The sequence below is a fragment of the Parasteatoda tepidariorum genome, chromosome 4 (genome assembly GCF_982258835.1).
Source record: "Parasteatoda tepidariorum strain Cologne lab strain chromosome 4, Ptep-v5.0, whole genome shotgun sequence".
Lineage (NCBI taxonomy): Eukaryota > Metazoa > Arthropoda > Arachnida > Araneae > Theridiidae > Parasteatoda > Parasteatoda tepidariorum.
In genome coordinates this window covers 98,901,727-98,929,535 of record NC_141758.1, presented here as the reverse complement: position 1 = coordinate 98,929,535, position 27,809 = coordinate 98,901,727, and the positions used below count along the sequence as shown (strand labels likewise).

The window sequence follows — 27,809 nt, the reverse complement described above, 5'->3', positions numbered from 1 at the left end:
GAGCCGAGAGGATAGCTTTAGCGCACCCAAGTTCAGAAGTTGCGGCAGATCTGTAGGGTTAACGATATTGGTGACCGAAATGGGTTGCAGGTGGCGTGAAGCAGAACTCTCTACCTATGGCAACATTTCGCATGCTTTCCCCAATAGCGTGCGGAGAGTCATAGAGGAAGAAAATACGTCACTTTCTCTCATGATTTTCATATCTATTAAAATCTTTTAAGTTGGAACACTATGTGGAACTGAAAACTACATTAAACATAGTTCTAAAGAGAAGCATCACGGAAATTTTAAAAGATATCTTTATTCAATAAAAAGGAAAAATATTAAGAAAAGCGAAAATATCGTAGTACCTTCCTATACAACTAAAACGAGGAGGACAGGAAAGGGAGAAGGGCCAAAGGTAAGATCTCTCCCCAGATGGCGTATTCGAGCGCTGCGATCGCCAACAGAACACTGGCGTTTGCAAAGATTTTTTCTCTATTTCCTTACAAAGATTCGTTATTTAGTCATTCATTCTTATTTACTTATAGATCCAAAATACTGTTCGTTCGTGAACACAATGAACGAAAGTTTTCATTTACATTACAGTGTCAAGACTGCCTGTCAGGTTGAAATGCAATTGTTCTGTGGTGTTGTTGACTTCTTTTGATATGTAAATTTAATTGAAACTATAAAAATTCTACTGAAAGCAGTTGTGATGGTAAGTTCCGGGATGCTTAATTAATTATGTATTTAAAAGCTGATAATTTAAGATTATGCATTATTTAATGATATTTTAAGATTATATATTATTTAATGATATTTTAAGATTATGCATTTCTGGTACTGTATTAAATTGAAGTTGACAGAACTTGCATTAAGAACTGAGCCGAAAAAAGCTAGGTTTCTATTCATGTACATGAAAAAGTGTTTTAATGATTTTTTACGGGGATATTTCTGTATCGTATACTGTCTGAAATCCGTATCGGAAACGGAAATTCCCAACCCGAATTCTTAATAGTTGCCTATATTCTAAAACTCAAAACCGGCGAAAAGCATGGGCAATTGGAATCTAGGGAGCCATAGACTAAGGTTGTCAAAAATTTCCAGTTGCCGAACTTCCTTAAATTCCAAATATCAAAATGTGGTTGGCAATAAAAAAAAAGGATGAAGGCTTATCTGCCCCTACTGTTTATAACAAAGAATACCTTGCTTATTGTATAGCTTCCAACTGTACTGGATTTTCCAATAGACTACTGCATTTTGCCAGTTTCTACTGGTTTAATAGAAATTCTCTTGGTTTTTAGACACTTTTGAAAATTCCCTAAACTTGAGTAGGTTTCCTCAAAAAGTCCCTATTAAAATGGAATTTTTACACTGATTGTTGCTTGCTTGAATATTTAAATACGTGTTACTAATGCATAAAGAAGCCCTTATAAAATTCAGTTAACTATCTTTGATGAATTAAATACTTATTACTATTCAGAATTAAGAGAAAACATAATGCATAAAATTTCGCATAAAGAAGCCCTTATAAAATTCAGTTAACTATCTTTGATGAATTAAATACTTATTACTATTCAGAATTAAGAGAAAACATAATGCATAAAATTTCGAGTTCATTTAATGTTAATCATAACTGGAAAATATTGCAGTTTTTTTTTGATGACTATAAAAATCCTAAAAATTCCCTTTGTGTCAACCCCTGGAACTGCTTTCGAAGTTGATTTTGGATTGTTTCGCAATCCAATGCTCGTTTTGATCGCTCATTGGATACGTTCTTAACGTCTAGCTTTTGTATACTTTTTTGAATACTGAAGTTTCGAAGACTTTTCACTGTAGAAAATTCTAAACCTGTACATTTCAATATTAATTTGAAATTGCAAACAGTTCACATATTTTGCTTAATCACACTATTCTAAATTTCAGTTGTTGAGAAAAGTAACTGTTGTAAGTTTTGTTTTAAAGTCTTTCCCACCGGAGGGCTAAAGCCATGTGTCGTAAAACAATATGAAATAGTAGTCTGCCACTGAACGCCGGATTTAAAGCATCGGCTTCAATGAAGATAATTTTTTATTTTTAATTCTCTGAAGGGCACCACCCTAATAATATGGAATTTGTAAAATAAATGTATATATTTTTGATTGTTGATGAAGCCCATCATTTTGTGTTTTCATCAGTGCAGAACAACTATAATACAGGTTCAGAAGCAGAACAACTATAAGTTTTTATTTTATCGCAAAAATATAAAATGTATAAAAAACAAAGAAAAGTGTAAGAAAATTAGTATAATCATAGAGAAAGTTAAAATTATAATATAGTATTTGTCACTTAAAATAAAACTTCTTGTTTAAGTCATTGTTAACAATTCAAATTTCTTTGATTTTTTGAAAAGGAATTTAAAAAAATTAAGAAAAACAATGATTTTTTAAAAAATAAATCAATTTTAAATATATATTAAAATTTCTTTAAAATGTTATGATTATTTTTTAGTTCTAATTTAACAAAATAAAGTAAAATTTAATTTATTATTATTTATTTTAATTCTAAATATGCTTTCTTAAATGAAAAGATATATAAATACTTTTATATTTGAACAAATAAAAAATATACGAGAAAAACAACTTAATCGTAGGGCCCCAAAAATTTGAATGGACTATGGTCCCGCGTACGCTTAATCCGGCCCTGGAGGGAAAAGATATGTAAAATTTATGTATTGAAAATCAGGGTTGGCAAGATTTTGCCACAGGTGGAAAAAACCATGGTAAATAGCGGTAAAAACCGTCCTGGCAAAAACAGGTTTTTGCCAAGCAAATTGGCAAAAAGTGGCAAAAACCTATATTTTCCAAGATGAGAGGACAAAAACACATTTTTGACACAAAATTATTCCTAAAATTGAAATATATATACTATAAATATAAATAATTACAAAAAAATTAACAAAATTATTATTCCATAATTAAATGATAATGTAATAATATATCATTTTAGTAGTTTAAAACATTATTGATTGGAAAATTTGTGATTATTCTTTTCTTTTTCCAGTGAAATGAACTTATTTTAAATTAATATAACTATAATTTAAACCATAAAATATCTATCAATATGTGTAGTTAATTATTGTACAAATAATAAATTTTTATAATAAATAATAATATTATACAAATAATATTTATTTATTTGTAAAAAATCATTTATTTTAGGATTCTAAAATGAAAAGAGATCACAAACTTTCAATCTTTTAAAAATTATTACCATTATATTAATTATTAATATGTTAAAAATAATTTTTTCATGTAATGTATCAAAATTATTATTCCTTATGATTGATTTAAATTTGTTTCAAGTATTTTGTAATAATATTTAATCAGCAATTTAGATAATTTGGTTTTTGCCGGTTTTTACCAGTTTTTGCCGGTTTTTACCAGGTATTTGCCCCTGTCCTGGCAAAAACCCCTTTTTGCCGGCAAAAACTCCAACCCTGTTGAAAATCATATTGATGTGTTTTTATATTATATTATACTAGTTATATTATATTTAGTTTCAAAATTTTGTTTAATTTGCTCTAATTGAATAAGATGTGTGCATAATTCATTACTTTTTTATGTGTATGCAAAAATCATAACTTCAATAGTTACTACATTTAAAATTTTATTTTTGAAATAAGAAACCATTTTTTAACTTTTATAATAATATAAAGAACAATATTAAACAGTTAAAAGAAATTCCATTATTTGTCAATTTTTTTAAAAATAAATGTCACAGTAAAGGGGGCAAAGGCCTTAATTCTCCAAAACTTTTTTTAAATTTGTTTTTTCTACCAATAGAGAGAAGATTTATATCTGTGCTTATTGACTGATGAATGAATGAATTTTTTTGCAAATGTTATACGAATAAAAAGGCAATGTTTTTAAGGGACGGGTGGCTTATTTTACCAAAAAGGGTGCATTTATATTGTAGGGATTAAAGGGCAGGCAGGGTGAACTGCCCTTCTGAAAACAATTAAGGAGAACACTGTTATAACACAATATTAAATGCCTCTTTCTTTTTAGGTTGTGATGTGACGAGCATGATAGTGTCAAAAATTTCCTTAGTAAGATTGACTATGGAGGACTAAATAGGATAACTTGTGTATTCACATCCATGACAATGTTTATATTTAATTTGAATAGAAGTTTTCTTAGTATCATCATCATCATAAATTTTTCTTAGCTTCCCTACAAAGATGCTCCGTTTTCGATTATACACGTGTAAAATAATTATTCTCACATCATTAATATGGTTTACGCTAGGAGTTATAGTTTTGATGTATTATACAGACTGTGTAGGTAGCAATAGCTGGTGTAGTAAAAAGACTTCTTCTGTGGTGCAAGACACAGTGCAATTGTCTTCTAAATCACCAACTGCTCCTAATGGAAAATTTGTCAAGTGGAAGGCTGTTGGTGAGTGATCTATATTTTTATATTTTCAAAAGATGAGATTGTGTCAAGCTGTGAAATATGAGGAATTTATTTCCACACTTTGAAGAATTTTTTTTAAAATTAGAATTTCAAAACTATTTTTTGGTGCACAATACGAAATAAAAATTATCAGATTTTCAATGTATCTTACATAAGAGTGCAAAATTTCCGCTTACCATTTAACGATTATGGACCAGATATTTAGGGCTGGCAAATAAGTTTTTTTTTCCATAAAAATATTGTTATGAATCTAAATGTTTAACTCATTATCTTAAATACTTTTGTAAATATATTCTAACAAACCTTTATTTTTTTATGTGAAATTTTTTTCTGTATGACCCAGTTAAAAACATTCTCATAAAAGATAACTTCTAGTACTAGTACTGTTAAATGCATGTTTTTATTAAATTCAAATTGAAATTTAACAATTGACAATGATTTTTATGGATTTTGTAATTTAGATACAATTTTTAGCCCAAAATTTACAATGACAAATAAGTTTTTTTTCTTCATAAAAATATTGTTTTGAATCTAAATATTTAACTCATTATCTTGAATACTATTGTAAATTTATTCTAACAAACCTTTATTTTTTTTACGAACCATTTTTTTTCTATGAAACTTATTTCTGTATGACCCAGTTGAAAATGTTCTCATAAAAAATAGCTTCTAGTATTAGTACGTTAAATGCATGTTTTTATTAAATTCAAATTGAAATTTAACTATTGACAATGATTCTTATGGATTTTGTAATTTGGATACAATTTTTAGTCCAAAATTTACAATGGCAAAATTGTTTTTGTAAAATGGGGGCAGTATGGGGAAAAATATATCGACATTTATCAGTCATAAATGATTTTTATTTGTTGTGACAATTTGTGAAAATATTTTCTTACTTTACCATATTTTTGTGTTGAATTTTTAACATAATTTTTAATTTTCACAAATTATGTCTAAATTTCCACAAAATAGGTAGTACCTCTTAAAAAAAATCTAGACTGACCCCTGGCTTATAATATGTAAAGCATTAAGGTAATAGAATTAAATATTAAATTTTAAATAATTGATTTTGTTAATTGCCATTTTGATTCTTTGTAAAATTTATTAATTACAAACAATACAAAGAGTTAAGAAATTCTTTTCCTAAAAAATATCTGCTATTAAATTTTTCTTATTTATATTTGGTTATTTAAATTATAAATATTATTTAAATTTTAAATGCATTGCCATTTAATGTTTTGTAACTATCTTTATTTATACAAAATTGTTCAATTCTAGAGTACAAAAGCAATCCTTCCCATTGGCCAGGAGAGAAAGGAAAAGCAGTTGTTATTCCTAAAGAAGAAGAACCTTTAAAAAATGAGAAATTCAAATTGAATCAATTTAATTTATTAGCCAGTGATCGTATTGCATTGAACAGAAGTATTATTGATGTGCGAATGGAAGGGTATGCTATTATGTTTGTTTAAAATTTATATTAATCACTTTTGTTTTACCTTGCCTAATACCTTACAGGATTTGAAAAGATTTGATAATCATGTGAATTTTATTAATTGTAAGTGTCATAACATTTAACTATGTCTGAAATTGTGAAAATAAAATAGTAATCTCTTAATGCTTAAATCAGACAAAAATTGTCAAACATTAAGTTTTTTTTTCTTTTAAAAAAAGAAAAGAGAGATACGAGACCTGGAAAGTATTTGAAATACAGTGGAACCTGTAAAAGTGAGCACCTGAGTAAGGTGACCATTTTCTACAAGTTTTATTTAAAGAGTCTTCATAAAGTGACCACCCCTATATAGTGACCATTGGACTTGGTCCCGAGGGTGGTCAATTTAGACAGGTTCCACTGTATTTATTATTTTTATATAATACTAAATATATAGCGCCAGCTTTACATCACAATTTTCATTTTTGCAGCTTGCGAAGCCTTTTGTTTCGATTTGTAAAAAACAAAATGTATGACTTACCCACCATAATTCATATTACATTTCTGATATTTTAGAACTACATATTGCAATTTATACAAGCGCAGTCTACAAATCATACATTGAAATTTTTTAGTCAGTGCAGAGCTTAAAAGTAGAAAGTTAGTTTTGCAGAAAGTTTGCTTTGTTCAGCTGGTTGATGAAAGCAGTTATTACATATAAAACTTTAAAAAAAAAAAAATTTGGTGTGTTGTCTGGTAAATTGACTTGTTGCATATATAGAAAATTTCTTGATATGGGAGAAAAAATTATTTCCGGCGTATTGACCCCAGTTCACTATAAGTTTCCTTTTAAAATCCCTATTGAAATCAAATTTTTGCGCAAATGATAGTTTGCTTGAATATTTAAGTGAGTGTTACTAATGCATAATGAAGTGACTCTCATTTATAAAAATCAGTTAAAAACTTTTTTCGTTCTAAAATGTTAAATTTATTTTTATTCAGAACTCAACTTTTGAAGTTAATTAAATAACCTTTTAACTATCGTTGATGAATTAAATGCTTATTACCATTTAAAATTATGAGTAAACATAATACATAACATTTCAAGTTCATTTAATGTTAATCATAATTTGGAAAATATTGCAATTTTTCTATTTTGATGACTATAAAAATCCCTACAATTCTCACAGTGTAAAATATTTAGCACATTTTGTAGAAATTATCACGAAATTAATATTATTTTGTGAAATCTGCTAGATTTTTTTCTATCCAGGTTGGCAGCAATAGAATTATTTTACGATGGAATTTAACAGAATCATGCCAATTTTTCAAAAAAATTCTACTTGTTTTTGTATGTTTTAGAAAACTCCTTAAATTTGAGTAAATTTCCTTAAAAAATCCTTTTTAAAATAGAATTTTTGCGCAGATTATTGCATGCTTGGATATTTAAATAAGTGTTACTTATACATAATGAAACAAGCCTCATTTATAAAAATCAGTTTAAAACTTCTTTTGTTCTTTATTAAAAATTTAAATATAATTCTAAACAACAAAGTACTAAATTTATCTGATAAATTGATTATTTTACTATCTACCACAGTGTTCGTAAGCTCCATTTGAGGACTTGAAATGCATAACATTTTTGAAATTCAGGGTTAATTGATAGAGATTGTGAACTAAGACATTCAGACCAAAGTTAATTAAAAAAACTTTATTATAACTAAGCAAAATTGTATATTGCAAATTTTTATGTATTGTAAATACAAAGAATAAGAATTTCTAATTCATTGCTCAACACATTTTTTACATATACAAAGTGTTTTCATTGTACATTTTCTGTAAACATATTTCTTCTAATTATTATTATTTCTATAATTCTTATCAAATTCTTAAAAATAATTATAAGAATTATAATTCTTATAATTAATATTATTTCTTCTAAGAACTTGTGCTGTCTTGATTGTTTTGAAATTTTTCTGGGTAAAAACTAACAGAAATGAAGTGAAGCTATCAAAATAAAATATAAGCTACTTACCAAAACATTTTCTTTTTGTCACCCTTTCTTGCACAAAAATGCCACTCTAAAATTTTAGGTACTTGTTTGAAATTTGAATTCACAGTTATTCTGATTGAACTAATTACGCAACAGTTTCTGCAGATATGTGCAACTAATCGAATGCAACACATTGAACACACATTACATTGTAATTTCTGATTTGATAACCTTATATAGCAATAAATTGCTCTCCTGGTCATATGACCGGTTGTGATAGAAATAGGTATTTGACAAGTGTTATTCAAAACAAATAAAATACAAAAAAAGAATATTAACTGTATATAATTGTTAGAAAAAAATCATGCTGTCAAATGTGCAAAAATGATAAGATGATAAGTGCATTTTCGATGCAAAAGTTCTTAAACGGTCATTTGACCAGTTATGGTATGTTTAGTGTTGAGTAAGCCACATTTAATTTATGTTTTAGGTGCAGAAACAAAGAATATCCTCAACTTCTACCTACCACCAGTATTGTTATTGTTTTCCACAATGAAGCTTGGTCTACCTTATTACGTACAGTTCACAGTGTTATTCGCACTTCACCCGCTTCTTTAATTGCCGAAATTATTCTTGTGGATGATGCTAGTGAACGAAGTAAATAACAACTCTCATTCTGCATGCAGGAAATGTTTTTTTTTTTTAAATAAAAGGTTATTTTTACTGAGTAAATTTTGTTTTAGATTATCTTCAACAAAAACTAGAAAACTATGTTGCCAAACTCAGCATACCTACCAAAGTAAGTAATGAATAAGTATTACTTTACTCATATCATTTTCACCTCATCACCATTTTAATTTTGACTTTTACATGACATCATTCCTTTCTATCATTTATAGAGTGTTTAGATCTCTGTTATGCAAATCACTGGTCCAGTGGTTACTGTATGGGGCCAGTGGTTGTGGGTTCGAATCCGACCATAGGCATGGATGTAACTTTCTCTGTGTTCTATGTCCTTTCTGTCGTGTGGTTGTAACCCGCCCTATAACCGAGTTTTTGGTTGTATGACGTGGGCAGCACCGCCGTGGTCTAGCCTCAGGTGTCCACTGGGTAGCGATAAGAGAGTAGCAATTCTGTGGCCCATGGGAAATGGACCCAAGTGCCCACCATTAAGAAAAAGAAAAGAAAGGTCTTTGTTGTAGAATTATGAAAACTCCACTTTTCTAAAAACAGTTTTATTTCCACTTTTGGTGTACTTGTTGAGTTTTGTGAATAATTTTTTCTTTTCAAATATTATTTGGCAAATCGTGAGCTTATTTCTCTGTGTACAGACAAACTTATTTATAGGGAATTCAAAGGAATCTTTTATAAACCCTTAATATTATATGATTTTAAAAATCATAAAATAATATTGCCATTCAAAAATAAAAGATTCTACTCTATGACGTTCAGACTATCATTTAATTCAAAGAAAATCAATTTTGTTTTAAGTCTAAAAAGAATCGTATTTTGAAATATGTTTTTAAAAGTTTAAGTTTTTTTAAATTTTTTATATTTAACTATATATTTTTCTATTGTTATACAAGAAAATTGTTTTAAAGAGGCTTAATTGATGTTTTAGGTGATGCGTACTGGCAGGAGGTCAGGTTTGATAAGGGCCCGGCTTATTGGTGCAGCTGCCACTACAGGACAGATCATAACATTTCTGGATGCGCACTGTGAGTGCACCAAAGGGTGGCTGGAACCTCTTCTGTCTCGCATAGCTCAAGATAGGTAATAATGTATTTTGTTCATTTGGAAGAATTTCTTCAATTAGTATATATCTGGGCCGAGATAGTCTGGCTGGTAGGGCACTGGGCCCATGTCCAAGAGGTCGTGGGTTCCTTTCCCACTGGCTGAAGACTCCCTGTCTCTGAGGAAATTTTTATGGTTTATTTATCCCTTAAATCTCAGATAAAAGTTAAAAACAGAATAAATTTATTATTGTTATTTTTTTTAACACTTTCAGCCCTCTGGACCAAGTTTTCAAATCGCTCATTATAAGCCCAACTTCATTATACATCTATATAAATTCTCTATTTTGTGATAATGAGGATTGTGTTTGATTTTGCAATGTTTTCAATTAAAATATTTTAAACTTCTAGTTAATTTAAAGTTCTAAAGTAGTTAATAGTAAAAAAAAAATTTTTTTTGCTTGACATACGGAAATTGTTGAATGTGTTGGAAGCTTGAGTATGAGTTGTAGGCGTATCATGATTTCATGTAGTATAATATAAAAACGATTGTGATTTTCTTGTTGGTAAGTAAACTTTTTAAACGTAAAAAACTAAGTTTTTTATATTTTAAAAAGTTTATCAATGCTTTTTTTTTCTCTATCAATAGTAATCAAATAAATTCTTTTGCATTGTAGTGGGTATTATTGTTTTCCATGAATTTTGTCTTGAATTAATATCTTGGTTAGGATATTAAGTTGTTTTGTTTTATTAAAACATTGTTACAAAACATTTTATTAGGAAGAGAGTTGTGTGCCCCATTATTGATGTCATCAGTGATGAAACTTTTGAGTATGTGCCAGCTTCAGATATGACATGGGGTGGTTTCAATTGGAAACTCAACTTTCGGTGGTATCGTGTTCCCCAGCGTGAAGTTGACAGAAGAGGGGGAGATCGCACTCAACCTCTCAGGTAAGGAAGATATATATATATATGCATTTTACTATTTTATGTATTACTTTCCGGTCGTTTGATTATTTATGTTAAGTTTTAAAATAAAGTTATAAGCTGCATTAATTTTGATGAAATTTTTTTTCTTTATTTCCTTTTGTGACATTTTGAATTTGTACCTCTGCGTAATTTGAAGCTATAATATGTTAAGCTTTTTATCGAATTACTTTTTAGCTACATTCCGAAGTTAACACGTTCGCTGCCACCGATGCACTAGCACGTCAGAGCAGCACCTCCTGGCATGCCGACGATGTGCTAGCGCGTCGATCGACTGTGATAAGTTATATGCTCTGTGTTAAGTGTGGCTTTGGGAGTTGAACGGAGAGGTTGTTTCGGCACGTTAGTGAAACATTATTTTTTAATTTTTTGTGGTTGGTTTTCAAAACTTTTGTTTGAATTTTTTTATGTGCATGACTCCCAATATCTGTATATTGTGCTTATTATTTGTAAATATTTTCAGTATTGTTTCATAAATGGTACTACATATACTTGAATGGTATTCCGTTTTATTCCTTTTAAGCTGCTATTTTATGCAATATGCTAGTAATTTCTGAGAATATTGATCACACACGCTGGAGCGTCAGTGGTGTTCACGAAGATAGGTTGAGACTGTGTGCCACTGACGCTCCAGAGCGTCGGAAAAAAATGCTCTTTAAACAAGGAAATAATATGTTTCTTCGTTTTTCGGGTTTTCCTAGTAAAATATAAGGAACATTTAAACTATTAAAACCCTGTTTTGTAATCTGGCTTCTGAGGATGGAAATATCATTTTTAGTGGCAGCAAATGTGTTAAATAAACAATGTAAAGTAACAGCAATTAAGAAATTCAATGAAGTTTATGAAAAAAAGAATGTTATTCATCATTCTTTTTTTTTTTTTTTTCCAGAACCCCAACCATGGCTGGTGGACTTTTCTCAATCGATCGAGATTTCTTCATTGAGATTGGAAAATATGATGAAGGAATGCACATTTGGGGTGGAGAAAACTTGGAACTTTCATTTCGAGTATGTTACTTACAATTTTTAAACACAGCTATACCAAATGACTCATGGAAAGATACAAATACTCAGTACAAATACATAAGTTTCTGATACTGTTTAGATAATAAAATGGAAAATATGAATTCTTTTTTTTATCAATGTGCACATAATATATTGTGTATAATATGTACAGGGTAAAAACAGATATTTTTATTTCTTATTTTTGTTTTTTTAAAAATGCAGAACCTCTCAAAGCACAATCTTTGGGATATTTAAAGATGATAGTGCAGCTATATTATATTATTTAATTTATTATAGCATAATTTGTTTTATATTGAGCTGTTTCTTATTTCTCCAAGTTTTTTCAGCAACTAAAACTAGTATCTTTATTCTAATACAGTTCACAAGATCGCAGTGAATGTGTGTTTCCTTTTAATATATTGTGTATAATATGTGCTGGGAAAACACAGGGAATTTTTTTTACAGTTATCAGTGGCAGCCCTGACTCAGGGTGTGTAACGTTTTTAAAGAGTGCTTAAAGGTGCTTATTTAATTTTTTAAAAGCCCTTAAAGCCTGCTTTTTCCATTGAGTGTTTTTAAAAAGTGCTTAATTTTCCCTTTTTCAAAATAAGATTTTTCCTTTACTATGTTGATTTTCGCTTCGAATTATGCAAAAAGACACAGTTCACTTTGTTCTATTCAACATTTTCATATTTAATTCAACCCCAATCTATTTCGGCGTATAGTTTGCCCATAGCATATGAAAACGCTATTCGTTTTACATGATTCAAAATTTCATGATTTTTGCAATTGTCAAAAACAAGGCAAAAAGGGTTTTTTTTTGTTTATGACATTAGGGTTAAAACGAGATAAAACCGTCGATTATCAAAAGCTTTCCAACTCTGCCTAATTATGATATTTTTTAAAGTGCTTAAAAATATTTTTTGAGTGCTTGAAAAGTGCTTATTTTTTGTTGAATAATTTGGCTACGCTACCTGTGACTGAGCTTAAACCTTAAGATATTCTTTCAAATGATCAAAATTATGAAAATATAAATATATTCTTTAAGGAGGTTGAAATAAACTCACTGAAAGTTTTATACATCGAATAAAATTACATGTAAAATATGTACTTGTCTGATTCGAACATCATTTTTTTACTTAAACGTTTTTTCTTTTATGACCTATGCATCATTTATTGATGATGAGGATTGATGTAATTTTTTTAAAATCTAGATTTGGATGTGTGGAGGTACCCTGGAAATAGTCACATGCTCTCATGTAGGCCATGTGTTCAGGAAATCTACACCCTACACTTTTCCTGGAGGCACGAGCAAAGTGGTTAACCACAATAATGCCCGTCTTGCAGAAGTTTGGTTAGATGAATGGAAAGATTTCTACTATGCTATAAACCCCGGTGAGTTATTGCTCTCTTCCTATTCACTTAAATGTGCTGGCTACAATTTCTTTATCCAAACTTGTTACCCTCGCCTAGCTGACGTCCAAATGCTCGATTATCATTTCTAATTACACAATGTTGGGTACCCTTACCTGAACAATTGCACCAGGTATCCAGTGTTGGGATGCCTGGAGTAACATCCGTATAAAACTGTATAGTGAAATTATTCATAAAAAATAATAACAGTTTTTGAAACCTGTGAAGATCATACATTTTTAAGCTGATTGAGTAGATTTAATTATTGCAGTGAAAGCCCGTTTTTATATATCCAGTGTTGGGATACCTGGTTCAATATCGCGATTCTTGTAAGAAGAAATTTTTTTCTTGAATTAGTTACAGGGTATCCGCGCACCTGGAAAGTCATGAATTTCGGTATGTAACAAAATTTGTCATGAAATGTCATGATTTTAACTATTTTTTTAAAAAAAATCATGGGAAGTCATGGATTTAGGTCTCCGAAAAATTTCATTCTTAAAAAGGAATCCCCCCCCCCAATTTCACGGTGTTCCGAATATCTGAATTTGTAACAAAATCCCCACTCAGAGTCGTAATTTATTAAAATATAAAAGGTTTTTATCATGTTCTTTAAAAATTATGGTGCTCTTTCAAAAAATGAAAGAGAAACATTATTTCTAGAGCAAAGTATCTTTTAAACTTCTTCTGTGATTTCAGAATTAGTATTATTACTTGTTATTTTTTATTCTATCAATTTAAAATTCTAGCTGAAGCAAGCCAGTCTCTGGCAAATTTTTTTTTTATTCGGAAATGAGAACGGAAAAATCGGGAGTATTTCTTTCCTTTTTGATGAACAAGAAAAGTATCTTTAGAATATAATTCTGCAGGAAAAAAAAAATATTTGTTCAGCTATTTTATTGCTTCAACTCTTTCTTTACTCTGTTTTTTAAATTTAAAATCTATAAATATAGAGATGCAGAGTATAACAGTTTTGGTTACACCTATTATTAATGTTATTATAATGCTTTTTAAATGTATTATTCTGTTTTTATCAGAGAAAATAGTAACTTTGTTAAGTCATGAAAAGTTCTTAGAATTAGTCATAGAAAGTCATGAATTTGAAAATCTAAAATGTAGCAGCTACCCTGTAGTTACTATAAAGGTGTGATATTCTTTATTAGTAGGTAATTAAATTAAAAATGTTAGTTCAAAAAATTATATTAAATAAGAAACAAATATGGTATGTAAACTGTTATTTTGATATCGTTTTTTTTTTTTTTTTTTTTTTTGCACTTAAAATGTTTAGGGTTTTTCACTTTGTGTCACAATCACCCCTGAAAAGTGGTTATCCAAGTAGGATGAATTTTCATGTCATGTGCAGTGAGGATCACATGGTTTTTACATGTAACCAGGGCCGGATTAACCTATAGGCACACTAGGCACGTGCCTAGGGCCTACGAAATTCAGGGGCCTACGAAAAACTTGGGAGAAAAAAATTTGTTGACAAAAATAATTTAGCTTTAAAAACAACAAGTGTATTTTGCACAAAATTATGAAGATACATATAAAAGTATAATATTTTTCGGTAATAAATTATTTTGCAGAATCTTATGATCTATTTTTCGCGATTTTTGGATTCAACGAAATCTTGTATTAGCTGTCGAATTCCAAAACTACGCAAAATGTCGTATTCAATAGGCATAAGTGCGAGCAATGCCAAACGATCATTGTTGAACGCAAATAATTTTTCATCAATTTTAATCTGGAGAAAGATCTTTCTCCTTTTGCATTTGATCCAAGAATCGACAAATATATACTTAATGCAATGTGAACGTAAGGAAAAGTATTCACAAGTTTATCTTTAACATTGTTATCGATTGAACTAATCATAATGGTATTATCGATATCAACTGCAATATAGGTAGTATGTCGGTATTGCAGATAAAATTCGATAAACAAATTTGTAAATTAAAATCCATATTAATAAAAATGTTAAAAAAAATATGCAAGAAAATTTTTGCATATATTTTGAAAAGAGGGGAGGAGTGGGGGAAGGAGGGGAGGGCCCAAAAACGGCTATGCCTAGGGCCCATGAAAGGTATAATCCGGCTCTGTGCCTAGGGCTTACGAAAGGTATAATCCGGGTCTGCATGTAACCTGTCTATAGTAAACAATAGAATGTTGATGCTTACACAGTTTAACTAAAGAAAACCATGGATTCTTACAACATTTAAACTAAATGCAAATTTTAATCTTTTATGATACATTCAATACCTTTGCTTTCTACTTACAAGGTGTTAACAGAAAAAACCCAAATATAATGTAATATTTTGCTAAATTAACTGCAGTGGATCGACACATATGATTTTTTTAGAAACTTTAATAAAGGGAAAAATGTGCCTTGATTTCGAGAATATTTTTATATATTAAATGATGTATTTTTCAGGTGCTCGTCAAGCTGATATAGGTGATTTGACTGAAAGGAAGAGGTTGCGTTCTGATTTAAAATGTAAAAATTTCCGTTGGTATTTAGAAAATATATACCCGGAGTCTCAAATGCCACTTGACTATTTTTATCTTGGTGAAGTAAGTAGATAAATTTTTTGTTGGTTTATAATTGATTTCTTGAATTTCAGTAAGTGTTTACCGTTTTTTTTGTTGTTGTTGCAATAACTTACAGGTATTTTTTTTTTTTTATGAGAACTGCTTTTTCAATAATTGGCAACTTGAAAACTTTAAAAAAAAAAAAAAAAATACTATTAATGTAATATCTTGAGGCTTATTTTTAATTTGTCCTATTGGTTGTCAGAATGTCAGTATTTTTTAATTCTTATTATTTTATCAAGGCATTTATGTAAAACCTTATATAATTTATCAAACAAATAACACACAATACTATTTCATTGACAATCTGTAAATAGAATACTGAAATAACAAAGGAAAACAAAACATACTGAAATAAGTATATTTTGTTAACGAGTAAGATATTTTTTTTCGAGACCATATATTGACTTGAAAAATAAGTTAAGATTAAATAAAAAATATTTCTTGCATTCATTATCCTATAAGTTCTATTTTAAAAAAAGAGCGTGAAAAATTTCAATAAGATAGTGATATTTATGAAGAATCGTGTCCATTATATTTTAAAATTGAGTTTAAGAAAAATACTATTTTCACTTCAGGTGTTTAAGCCAAAAATTTCCAAAATTCTTTCAGTTTTATTCAATTAATTGGTTTAAAACTTTGAGGCAATATTTAAAGGGAAATAATGAAGATTTGGTTCAGAATTTTCTTTATTTATTTTACAATTGCAATGTAATTTAAAAAGAGCTGTTATTTATAATAGATTGGCTTTGGGTTATACTTAAATACTTTTTAAAGGTAAAGCGTAATTTCCACATTAATTACAATAAACTATCTTTCACAGAAATAGTTCCTATTGTCTTTAGTTTTGAAGAGTTGTAAAATGTTGCTTTTTTCATCACTATAAATTCTATATTATTTTGTTTCTGGACATACTAGGTAAAAAGCTTAGTAACATAACTGCAACTATTTTCACTAAAATGCTAATTCTATTTAGAAAAGCCGATTGTCTTCTCCAGAAACACATTTTTAATGTGAACAACACACTACTAAATCATGTTCTTATCCCCAGTAATTGTAAACCCGATTTGACAACTTTTTAGGGACATATTAATATGTTCCCTTCAGAGTTGTATTTCACTCCATGAAAGAGAACTTACATATGTAGGTTTGCTTCGTTTTAAAGATTCAATTTTCTTCCAATCCTGCAGCATTTCAAAAAGAAATGTTTTTGGTTCATTTAGTAAATGTACATAAAATACCTGAATCTTGTGCTAATTTAACTATTTGTTTTTATGTTTATTATAATAATTTTTAATTTCCAAGACAATAATGAACAAAAAAGTTTTGATATATATATATATATATATATATATATATATATATATATATATATATATATATATATATATATATATATATATATATATATATGTATGTATTTTTGTTATTTACTTGATTGCAGCTATAAGTGGCAAAAATAAATAATTAATTAAATAAGTAAAAAAATTTTTTGGTTCATCGTTTTAAACAAACTTGATTATAAAAATTATTAATCATTTTTGGAAATAAAAAATTTTTTTATTGCTATTCAAGTTTATAAATATGTCGTATATAATTAAACTTATAATGTAATCATATTAAATCTTACCACTTTTAAACAAACTTGATTATAAAAATTATTAATCATTTTTAGAAATAACAATTTTTTTTTACTGCTATTCAAGTTTATAAATATGTGCGTATATAATTAAACTTATAATGTAATCATATTAAATCTTACCACTTTTCAGTTGAATTGAACTTATTATGTAATCGTTTTAAAACTTACCACTTTTCAGCCGAATTATGCTTTAAAGAAGCATAATTTAGAATGCATAATTCAGAAAATTTAGAAATTTATTTAATAATTTATAAAAGTTAGTTTATTGAAGCCTGTTTACATCTTAAAACAAAATGAACAATTATAAAATTGCAAAAATGAGATACTTCGAATCAACCACAAATTGTACTGAAAGGTCTGAAGTGTCATATTCTACTCAATTTGAAATTTCAAATTTTTTAGGAAAAGAAACTTGATTAATTAAATTTTTCCTATTTTGATATTTTTAAAACAATGCTGAATTGTGGAACCTTTACTTATTTGCTATTTTTAGAAGATATCAGCTATGGTTATTTTGAAAATTAGAATTTACCTTTGTTCAGTTTATTAAAAAAAAAAAAAAAATTGGGCTTGGCAACTCAATAATTATACAATGTTTTTCGCAAATTTTGTTTTTTTAAATGTTTAGTTGCAGTTGAAATTAGTGAAGCATTTTAAGTAAATTAAGCTATGATTAAAAACAATATTTAGCCAAATGATTATTTTAAACACAAAATTGGCTCTTGGAAATAATTCAATAAGCAAAGACATTTTGAAGTGATATGACTTAAGGTGAAATTACTAAATATGTTTTTAAAAATAAAAATATTAGTAATTCAGTAATTTTTGAGTACCTTTAAAACCTATCAACCTAACTTCTTGTGGTTAAAAAGCCCCTTTTTTAAAAAAATATTTCATATTATCACAAGAAGTTGATCTTTCTTTTCCAAAATTGTCTTATTATTCAGTATCGTTTATTTATTTATTTATTTTTGCAGATTAAAAACATTGAAAGTGCTAATTGCTTAGATACATTTGGTCGTAAAAGTGGAGAAAATGTTGCGATGGGTTCTTGCCATGGCCTTGGAGGAAACCAAGTAATTACTTTTGCCTTATTGTTTGATATTTTTTGTGTTTCATTTAGAATTTTTTAATTAAACTTTTTTTTGCGGAAATAGTGATTTATTTTATTAAAGAAATACAGCCGAACCTCATTAACTCAAAACCGCTTAATGTGAAATATCACTTTACATGAAACACATGTTTGGTCCCGTGAGTCAGCAATCAATTATGAGTCAGCAAGTTTCTTTGGAGAAACTACCCACTCATTGAACTAAGTATTTAAGAGATCTATCTTACTGGGTTTATGATTTTATGAAATTTCAGTACTCTTTAGTTATTTTATATTAAAAAAAAATTGAATAATTCTATCCACATTTTCATAAACTATGTATTTTAATGAGACCTTCATTTATTTATAATAAAATTTAAAAAAAAAATGCAGTATCAAATTTTTTAAGATTTGAATTTGTCATTACAAAAATTCAATCCATTTCTTAATTACCTATATACAATTAACTATAGGAATTCAATGGTCATTAAATTATAGTAATGAGAACCATAAACTAATTTACTTTCAGCAAAAACGTGTAGTTACTTATAAGTTGCTTTTTTCTTACCAAAATTATTAAAAAAAAATTTTTTTTTAATCATTTGAAGCTATCATAAATTTTGGTAGAGGTATAACAATATCGATAAAAATATTAAACACTTATATAAAAATTCTTAGAGCGTAGTTGACTGGTGCACCGAAAAGACATAAATTGGAAAACCAAAAGAAAATTTCTGAAAAAGCTGAAGATAGAAAGCCATTAAGATTGACACTTTGTACCTCAAAATCCCATCACTACCATGGGTGAAAGTATTTCCGTCCTGGGACGGATTTCCGTCTTTGAATAAAATGAAGGACGGAAATTAGGACGGAAGTTTTTGTTCTTCTGCGAAAATATTGGGAGCCATTTCCGAGAACCTAGAACTCCGCAGGTTCTTGCGATTCCGTCCGTACGTAGGGAGAAGATGCCTCTACCTTCATTAAACCGGTTCTTGTGGGAGGAACGTGGATGGGGTTACGGCGCATGCGCTAATCTCGACCCCACCCTCTTAGGATTCTCGTACCCGTCGGCTATTGGGGTTCGTTTACTCGCGCTTGTAAACAGATCTAGTTCAGCCTTGATTGTTGGAAAGCTTTCTGAAATTGAAATCTGGCAATTTGATTGTGTTTACATTTTATTTCACCACGCGTTTCAGAGAAACAGTTGTTTATTCTAACGAATTTTTTAAGATGAATTCTGATTCCTATGTTAAGGTTGGAAATGATTTCGATGATAAATCAGTAAAAAATAAATGGAGATGGGAGTGGTTGCAGGATAAGGATTCTAAAGACCGCCCTTTTGCCGAATGGTGTCGGAAGATTCAAGAAGCCGGATGTTGCTATTGTGTTATTTGTTCGAAAAAACTCAAGTATGCAAACAACGGGAAAAAAGTGCTCACGAAACACAGCCAAGACAAAGATCACATAAATCGATTTGCTAGCCAGGAATTGACGCAAACATTGCCTGGGACGTCTGCAGTGATCGCTCCGTTATCGTTGGCTGACAGAATTGCCGATCAAAAAGCAATTGTTACGGCATTTATTAGTGAAAATTGCTTGCCTTTTGCAATTCCTCCGAAATTAATTGAGTTGGGCAAATGTTTATCTGCAGACAAGGTAGCTCTTAAAAACCTATCTATGTCTAGAACTGCTGCAACTTATATAACTACGCACGGAACTGCAAAATGCATGCGTGCAGAGTTAGCAGCTGAATTGAAGGGAAAATTTTTTTCCATCAATGTGGATGAAGCTACTAATAATGCTTCGGACAAAATTATTAATGTTTTGTTGCGATATTTTGACGACAGTCAAAAAATTGTTGTGACTGATTTTTTAGGTTCTAAAAAAGAAAACATAGCCACATCAAAAAATATTTTTGATAAGGTCCTTGGTTTGATCAAAGAAAATGGTCTCTCTCCCCAGCAGATCATAAGCTGCTTGGTTGATAATTGTTCAACCATGCGAGGATCAGTCAAAGGTTTTGAAACTTTGATGAGGAAAGAAAATATATTCCTATTGGATATTCATGGGGATATTGTGCACATAGTCAATAATGCTGCTAAGCAATTTTGCAGTCATTTTGACAATTATATTGAAAATGTATGCAGTAATATTTATTATGATATCCAAGATTCTCCCAAACTGAAATCATATTTTTTTGAATTGCAATGTCTTCTAAATTTCGATGTTGCGAGGAATGTCATTAGATTGATTCCTACAAGATTCCTCCACCTCTTTCAAGTTTGTGAGAGACTTGCTCTCTTAGATGATGCTCTTTTTCTTTTTTATAGTTCCTTTTTAGCACAGGAAGAGCGGGAAAAAAATTCATCATATGAGGAGTCTCTTTACACTTCTAGAGATGTTTCTGAGGTGCAAAAAGGAGAGATCAGTAAATTAATGGTTACCATTGGAAAACAAAAAAGTTCAGCTGCTGGTCAGAAACGAAAAGATGCTATTTTAATTGTGCTATTTAATCAGAGAGAGAAGTACTTGTTTTTGATCAGATTTTACCGGGGGATTCTCATTAAATTCAATTCTTTTACAAAGAAATTTCAAAGTGAAGTTCCGAATATGCATTTAGTCCACGAGGAAGTGTTTTTTCTTTGTAAAGAATTCCTTTCAATGTTCATGGAACCAGAGCATATTCCCAGAGAAAGTGTTCAAAAACTTCTTGAACTTGATGTGAAGGACATTTCCAAACAAAGAAAGGACAAATACTTAGATGTTGGGAATTTTGCTCATCTGATGAGGAATGACCTGAAACCAACTTATTTGAAGGAATTTTATACGAAGCTAAGAGAGGCGTTTGTAGCCTCTAGTATCTATTTGTTGCATAATCTTCCCCTCAAAAATAAAACACTTCTCTATTTATCTTGTTTAAACCCTGCAGTCAGAAGACGAGGATCAACCTTTATTGCTTTCAGCAAATTAGCTGAAGCCCTTTCTAATGTTATCCCAAAAGAAAAAAATCCATCGTTTCTTGAAGAAGTGCGGAGGTATGCAATTGACAATGATGTTGATAAACTTGAAAAATCAAAGATAACTAGAATCGATAGTGATTGGTGGGCACATATTTTTGAGTTGAAAAACAGTGAAGGTGAACCAAGATTTTCCCTACTTTCTCTATTGGTGAAAGCCTTATTGTCAATTTTTTCAGGGCCCCTTGTAGAAGGGACTTTTAATATCATGGATGATATTGTGACTGATGATAGGTCAGTTTTGACAACTGAAAATTATGAAGCAGTGTCAATAATTAAGTATAACTTAAGAAGAAGACAAATATCATCAGTTGATTTAAAGCCAAATCCTTTAATGAGAAAATATGTTCACAATGCTTACAAATCTTATAAAGATTTTTTAGTTGAAAAAAAAAGTAAGCGAGTTTCAAATTTTACTCGGAAACGAGTTTCAAAAATCTGTGCAGGGAACACTAAAGAGAGAGGTGGAGATAAAAAGGTCATGCATTCTTCTGGTAAAGAAGAACCTTCAAATGTTCCTTCTTCAAATGACAAGGACTTAGAGCCTTTAACAACCAACAAGGACTTAGAGCCTTTAACAACCAACAAGGACTTAGAGCCTTTAACAGCTAACATGGACTTAGAGCCTTTAACAGCTAACAAGGACTTAGATCCTGCACCAATTAATGAGAATGTTTCTGACAACTTAAAAAGAAGTGCACCAAGTAGTCCAAAAAATTTACCTCCTAAGAAAGTTTTAAAAACTAGCAAAATCACTAGTTTTTTTTCTAAAAAATGATTTAAAATTTTTTTTTTGTCAATTATGTTTTGGTAACTTTTTTAGTGTGAAATACTGTTTATTTGTCCATTTTTCATTTATATCTGTTATTTACTTAAGATGAGATTTTATAAGAGATATGTGAAAGTAGTGTAGATAATCATTTTTTAATGTGTTTTGTTATGATGAAAACAATTTAATTATATTAAGTATGAATGTTCTTGTTACTTATTTTTTTAGAATTCATAAATTTCATTTTCAAATTTAAAAAAAATCAGTATTTTTAATTCTTAATATTTAGAAGGAAGTTTGTTATTGTACTTCGAAATAATGGTTAGTAAATTTTGAATAATTTCCAAAAATATTGTTTCTTTAATAGAACTGCAACCTATTATGGAAAGTGTAATGAGATATACTTTATTATTTGTTGGTAAATATTTTTGAATTTAATAATATTCAGTATATTACTACTGCCTGAGTTTTATTTTTATTGCAATTAGATTATTTTTATGGTTGGTGCCTACAGTTTCATTAATTGTAAATATGTAAAAAAATATTTTCAGTATAGAAGTACATTAAGTTAGAAAATTTTTATATTGCTTAATGAAATTTTTTAAATGATTATTAATGATGCAAATTGACACTACTTAATGTTTTTAGAAGAATGTCTTTAGAAGTTTAGAATTACCAAAATTATTATTACTATGAAATAACTGTAACTCATTAGAAAGTGTATATGTTAATGTTCTATGAAGTATCTTTTATAAAATTATTTATTGAAAAATATTAATAATTGATTTTTATTGCAACTAGATCATTTTGTAATTTGTACTATTTTTGTTGAACCTTGGTGTTCCCAATTATATTAACTGTAAATATATAAAAAAATCATGTTAAGTGTTTTTATTTTAATTTAATACTCATATTACTTTGTAAATATTTTTTAATGTTCGTAATTTTTTTAAATAAAAAAAATGTCAATTTGTAGGGAATTTCAATATTTAAAATTCTTTTGTTGTCTTAATTACGCATTGAAATTAACATTTTGGTCTAATATATTGTTATTTTAAAAATAATTTTGAAGTTAAACTTACTGAAAGGTATAATTATTCATTGGTAATTATACTTTGTGAGATTATTTAATGTTTCTAAATTAAAATTCAATCAAAGTAATTATATGTTAAAGTTAAATTCAAACATTTTTTGTAGAGTAGTTATCTTAACTGTTTCATATTTAGATGTAAACAGTTATTTTATCAAGAATATAAAAGCTCATTAAATTTTATGCTATTAAACATATATAATTAAGATTCTTTAGATGTATGTAGAATATCTTGTTTAAAATAAATCGAACGTGATAATTCTTCGAAAATGTTTCCAATAACCTTTTTAACTGCAAATTAAGAAAAAAAATTCCTACAAAAATTTTCAGTCTTGGTACTAATTGACCACTTTCACCCATGATCACTACAACAAAAGTTATGCGGGATATTCTTTTTCTTTATTTTGTGCACTGTATAATTTTGCATAGGGACTCAATACTTGAAAGGTTAATATTTATTGTTTATTATAAACATAAATGGAGGCTTGCTTAAGAGGGCAACATACTGCGGAGAAAAATTTTCGTCTAAAAACTATTTTTCTCCTTCATTACCAATTTAAAATAAATATAATGTAGTAAGTCATGAAATTTCAATTTGCTGAAAAAAATACTTCAAAATATTAAAATGCAAACAAATTATTAAAAGAGAACTTCTCTGTTGCGTATTCCTAAGTTATCTCTTAATTTATTTTCATTTGTATATTTTAAAATTTTCTTTTCAGTATTTAAAACTTCGTGGCGTACTCTAGGTTTGTCTGAATTAACTTTTTCTACACTTTAAATTACTAATGAAGGAGAAAGAGACTTCGTGATGAAAAATTTCTGCATCCTCTTAAAGCAAAATTGATTTTCAATGCTTAAAAATGGTCTGCCTTTTTCCTGATTTTGTGTTTTAGCATAAATAACTTGTGACATATCGCATAGGTGTTTGCATATACCAAACGTCAGCAAATCATGTCCGATGACAACTGTCTGGATGCCGCTTCGAGTGAAGGTCCTGTCAAATTATTGCGTTGTCATGGTATGGGCGGCAATCAGATGTGGTCTTTCAGTAAAGAGGTATTTCTTCTTTGGCATTTTATTTATAATTTTTGTTATGTGACATGATTAGTCATATATTTTAATCCAGCTAAGTTTAGAACAAATAAAGAAATTTAAAAAAGAATTGAACTTTTCACAGATATGTAACAGGTCAAATTTTTTTCTTTTTTTTTTATGCATGAAATGTGGAAAATTATTGTAATTATATATTTATCCCCTTTACACAGACATCTTAGTTGTCCCATATTTTCTATTTTTCTCATATTTTTGAGAAGAAAAAAAATGCCATAAAGTGTCTTATAAATACACAAGTGGGCGACCTTTGTGCTAAAATACAAACTAAGGTAGACAACGTTAAAGAGCACAAAGATATTTTTGTGCTCTTTAACGTTGTTTACCTTAGTTTGTAAGTGTCTTATATTTAAAAAAAGTGTTTTGTCCTATACTTTTTCTTAAAAATAACTTTCAATTTTGGATTTTTTAGATAAGATTTCTTTGAATTGCCGCACAACAAAAGAAATTCCAAATGAGAAGTAAAAAGATTTAAAATAAAAAATTCTGTAACATTGCTGATAACTGGGAAAAAATCCATTATTGCAGATAAGGAACAGATTATATAGTAAAAGATATCTTTTAGATTACTTATAGTAAAAGGTGTAAAAAAATATGCATATTATTGTATTGCATATTATAGTATTATTTACAAAAATTATGGAATGCGTTTTAAGGTACAATATGCCTTATTATCCAAAGGTACATGGTTTAAAAGAAATGAAAATTGTGGGCAATCCAAATAAAATATCCTCATTTTCTAAAAACTGAAACATTTAAAATTCTTTTTTTTTTCTTTAACCAAAAAAATTATTTTAAATATTTTTAAAACTTAATGTTTAGAAAATGAGAATAGAGTGAAAAGTAAATCTAGTTTTAAGGGATGAAATTTCTTATCCTTTAAAGCTTCAGATACTGACTTTTGCAGTGCTGCCATCTATTAGTTAAGGGTAAAAATAAAATGCTGGTGTTGCCATTGCAGTATTAAAAATTTTAAATATCCCAGGGTTCAATGCTTTTCCCAATCTCCATATTTTATGGGCCGAAAATTGGAAATTATATTATTCCTATCATTACAAACATGTACCTGCACTTGTAATTAACAACACTTCTTGTTGTATCAGCTATTAACATTTTTTGTTATTCAACTAATATAATAATCGAACTAATAAAAAAATGCAGTTTGAAATATTTGTGATAAGGGAAAGGGATAAATATTTCTTATCTTCCTAAAATTTTGATTTTTAACAATTAGGCAGAAAGTAATCTGAATTACGCCTAGAAAAAGTTAATTGCTTTAAAAGGAAAAAAAACAAACATTTAAAACTTTCTTTTATTGAGTTTATTTAAATTTGTGATCTGCAACTATCTATATAACTTCTCAAATATTATTTTGTGATTTTTTTTATAAGCTGTTTATAACATTTGCCTGTACTTTTTTTTAATATAAAATATTTATGTCTGAAATGTTTGTGTAGAATTAGTTAAATAGTTTCTGAGATGTAAATATTTTTTTTTTTTTAAAGCCTTATTTTTAAGTTTTTATTTCTCAGAACTTATTTAAATAATTTAGTTTTAAGTTTAAACTACATATGTTGAGATTATTTAATTAAATAAGATTAAAAAAATTGTACCTCATATGGCTTAAAATCTTTAAGAATAAAAAAGTAATTTTAAAAAATTATTTGGCAGAAAATTATATTTCTATAAAAATGTTTAATAAATCAATGCTTAATAAATCAATGTTTAATAAATCAATAAATTTTAATAAAGTAAAAGGGTGCGTAGCATTTTTAAAAAGTGCTTAAAGGTGCTTATTTCGTTTCTTTAAAAGCCATTAAAGGTGCTTTTTTCATTGAGTGTTTTTAAAAATGATTAATTTTCCCTTTTTCAAAATGAAATTTTTCCTTTACTATGTTGATTTTTGCTTCGAAATATGCAAAACGACATAGTTCACATTGTTCTATTCATCGTTTTCACAATTAATTCAACCCTTATCTATTTCGGCGAATTGACAGTCCGTATCGTATAAAAACGCCTATCATTATACATGATTCAAAATTTCGTGATTTTTGGCAATTATCAAAAACAATGCCAAAAGTTTTTTTTTACATGGTGCTTAAAACAAGATAAAACCATCAATTGTCAAAAACTTTTCAATCCTGCCTAATTATGATATTTTTTTAAGTGCTTAAAATATTTTTTGAATGCTTAGAAATATTTTTTGAGTGCTTGAAAAGTGCTTAAAAGGTGCTTATTTTTTGTTGAATAATTTGGCTATGCACCCTGGGTAATGCCATTTACTAAATACTGTTATCAGAGAAACTAAAACTGTCTTACTCGTTAAGTTCATATCAATGTGTAGATATCAAAAATTGTTTTACAACTTTTGTATTTATTGAGTGAACGGATTGAAAACAATGTTGTTTACTTGAAATTCGCTACTCTATTTTCTCCGCGAAACACATCTAAAGTGATGAAAGCAATATTCTCAATTTCAGGAACAAACAATCACACATTCCCAGACGGGCCGTTGCTTAGATAAGCCAGACGATGATGATATCACACTTCCCACACTCAAGAAATGTGATGGTCAGCAATCACAAAAATGGGTTATGAACACCAACTTCAAGTGGCAAGCTGACACTTCCCTCTAATATTCCAATAACAATGGGCTCTGTTACTTAATAATCACTGCAAAAATTTTCCTCTTTTTCTTTTGTTCGTTTTTTGTTGTTATTTATTGACTTTTCATTTGATCAAGTCTAATAGTTTTACTTTTGATAAAAACTTATTATTTTAAAGACCAACTACAACATTCCATATATATCTATTGTTTCATATTCTTTTAGTAAATATGTTTTCATATTGTACCTGGTTTTTCTTTTGAGAAATGCACTCTGCAATCTTTTTAAGGGGTAAAAAACAATAATTGTAATAAAAAGTATATATTTTGGTATTCTGTTTTTGTTTATTTTAAACATAAATGTCTTTATTAACAGCGTATGAATTTATAAAGTAGCTCCCTGAATTTCATGTGTAATAAAAAAGCATGGGTGCAAGTTGGAAAAAAGGCCAAGACTGAAAATTTTTTGACTGAAATACCTAACATATACAATACCCCCTCGACATATTCAAACTATCTAAGAAAGCTTTACCATAATACATCAAGTTTAAATACTGTACAAAAAATATTTATTCATCTGTCTTTTGATAAAATAACAACAGGACATAAGAAAGTAGACCAATAACGTAGACCTAAAAAATATTTTTAGGGACAGAAAAAAAAAATTCCGATTTCAGTCATCGAGTCAGTCTTGTTTCCGTCTTACTTCCGTCCGCGGACATTTTCGAAAGACGGAAATCCGTCCTGGGGACGGAAGACTTGCACCCATGTAAAAAAGAAATTTAACATAATTTGTTATATTAAGTATTATAGGTATAATTAAATATCTTAATTAACTTCCATTTATTACTTATAAGCCATATATATATATATATATATATATTTTAAATAAAACTATTTAC

The 27,809-nt window shown here is 28.5% G+C and overlaps 1 protein-coding gene across 1 annotated transcript; it reads left to right on the top strand.

Annotated features, from left to right (window-relative positions):
- The first annotated feature begins 416 nt into the window (after nucleotides 1-416).
- Nucleotides 417-27,240, top strand: LOC107450008 (polypeptide N-acetylgalactosaminyltransferase 13). Its single transcript, XM_087161792.1, has 13 exons — nucleotides 417-700; nucleotides 4,032-4,421; nucleotides 5,718-5,886; nucleotides 8,352-8,518; nucleotides 8,605-8,660; nucleotides 9,483-9,634; nucleotides 10,375-10,545; nucleotides 11,471-11,588; nucleotides 12,800-12,980; nucleotides 15,424-15,563; nucleotides 18,201-18,299; nucleotides 24,114-24,248; nucleotides 26,783-27,240. Exons 2-13 carry the CDS (start codon nucleotides 4,205-4,207, stop codon nucleotides 26,936-26,938), a joined length of 1,761 nt encoding a protein of 586 aa, XP_087017918.1. The 5' UTR covers nucleotides 417-700; nucleotides 4,032-4,204; the 3' UTR covers nucleotides 26,939-27,240.
- Nucleotides 27,241-27,809: the final 569 nt, after the last annotated feature.

Excerpts from the sequence above, each read along its gene's own strand:
- LOC107450008 (XM_087161792.1), top strand. The coding sequence starts at position 4,205 with ATGCTCCGTTTTCGATTATACACGTGTAAAATAATTATTCTCACATCA. Across the intron at positions 8,661-9,482 it reads AACTCAGCATACCTACCAAA|GTGATGCGTACTGGCAGGAG; the intron begins GTAAGTAATGAA and ends TTGATGTTTTAG. Across the intron at positions 15,564-18,200 it reads ACTATTTTTATCTTGGTGAA|ATTAAAAACATTGAAAGTGC; the intron begins GTAAGTAGATAA and ends TTATTTTTGCAG.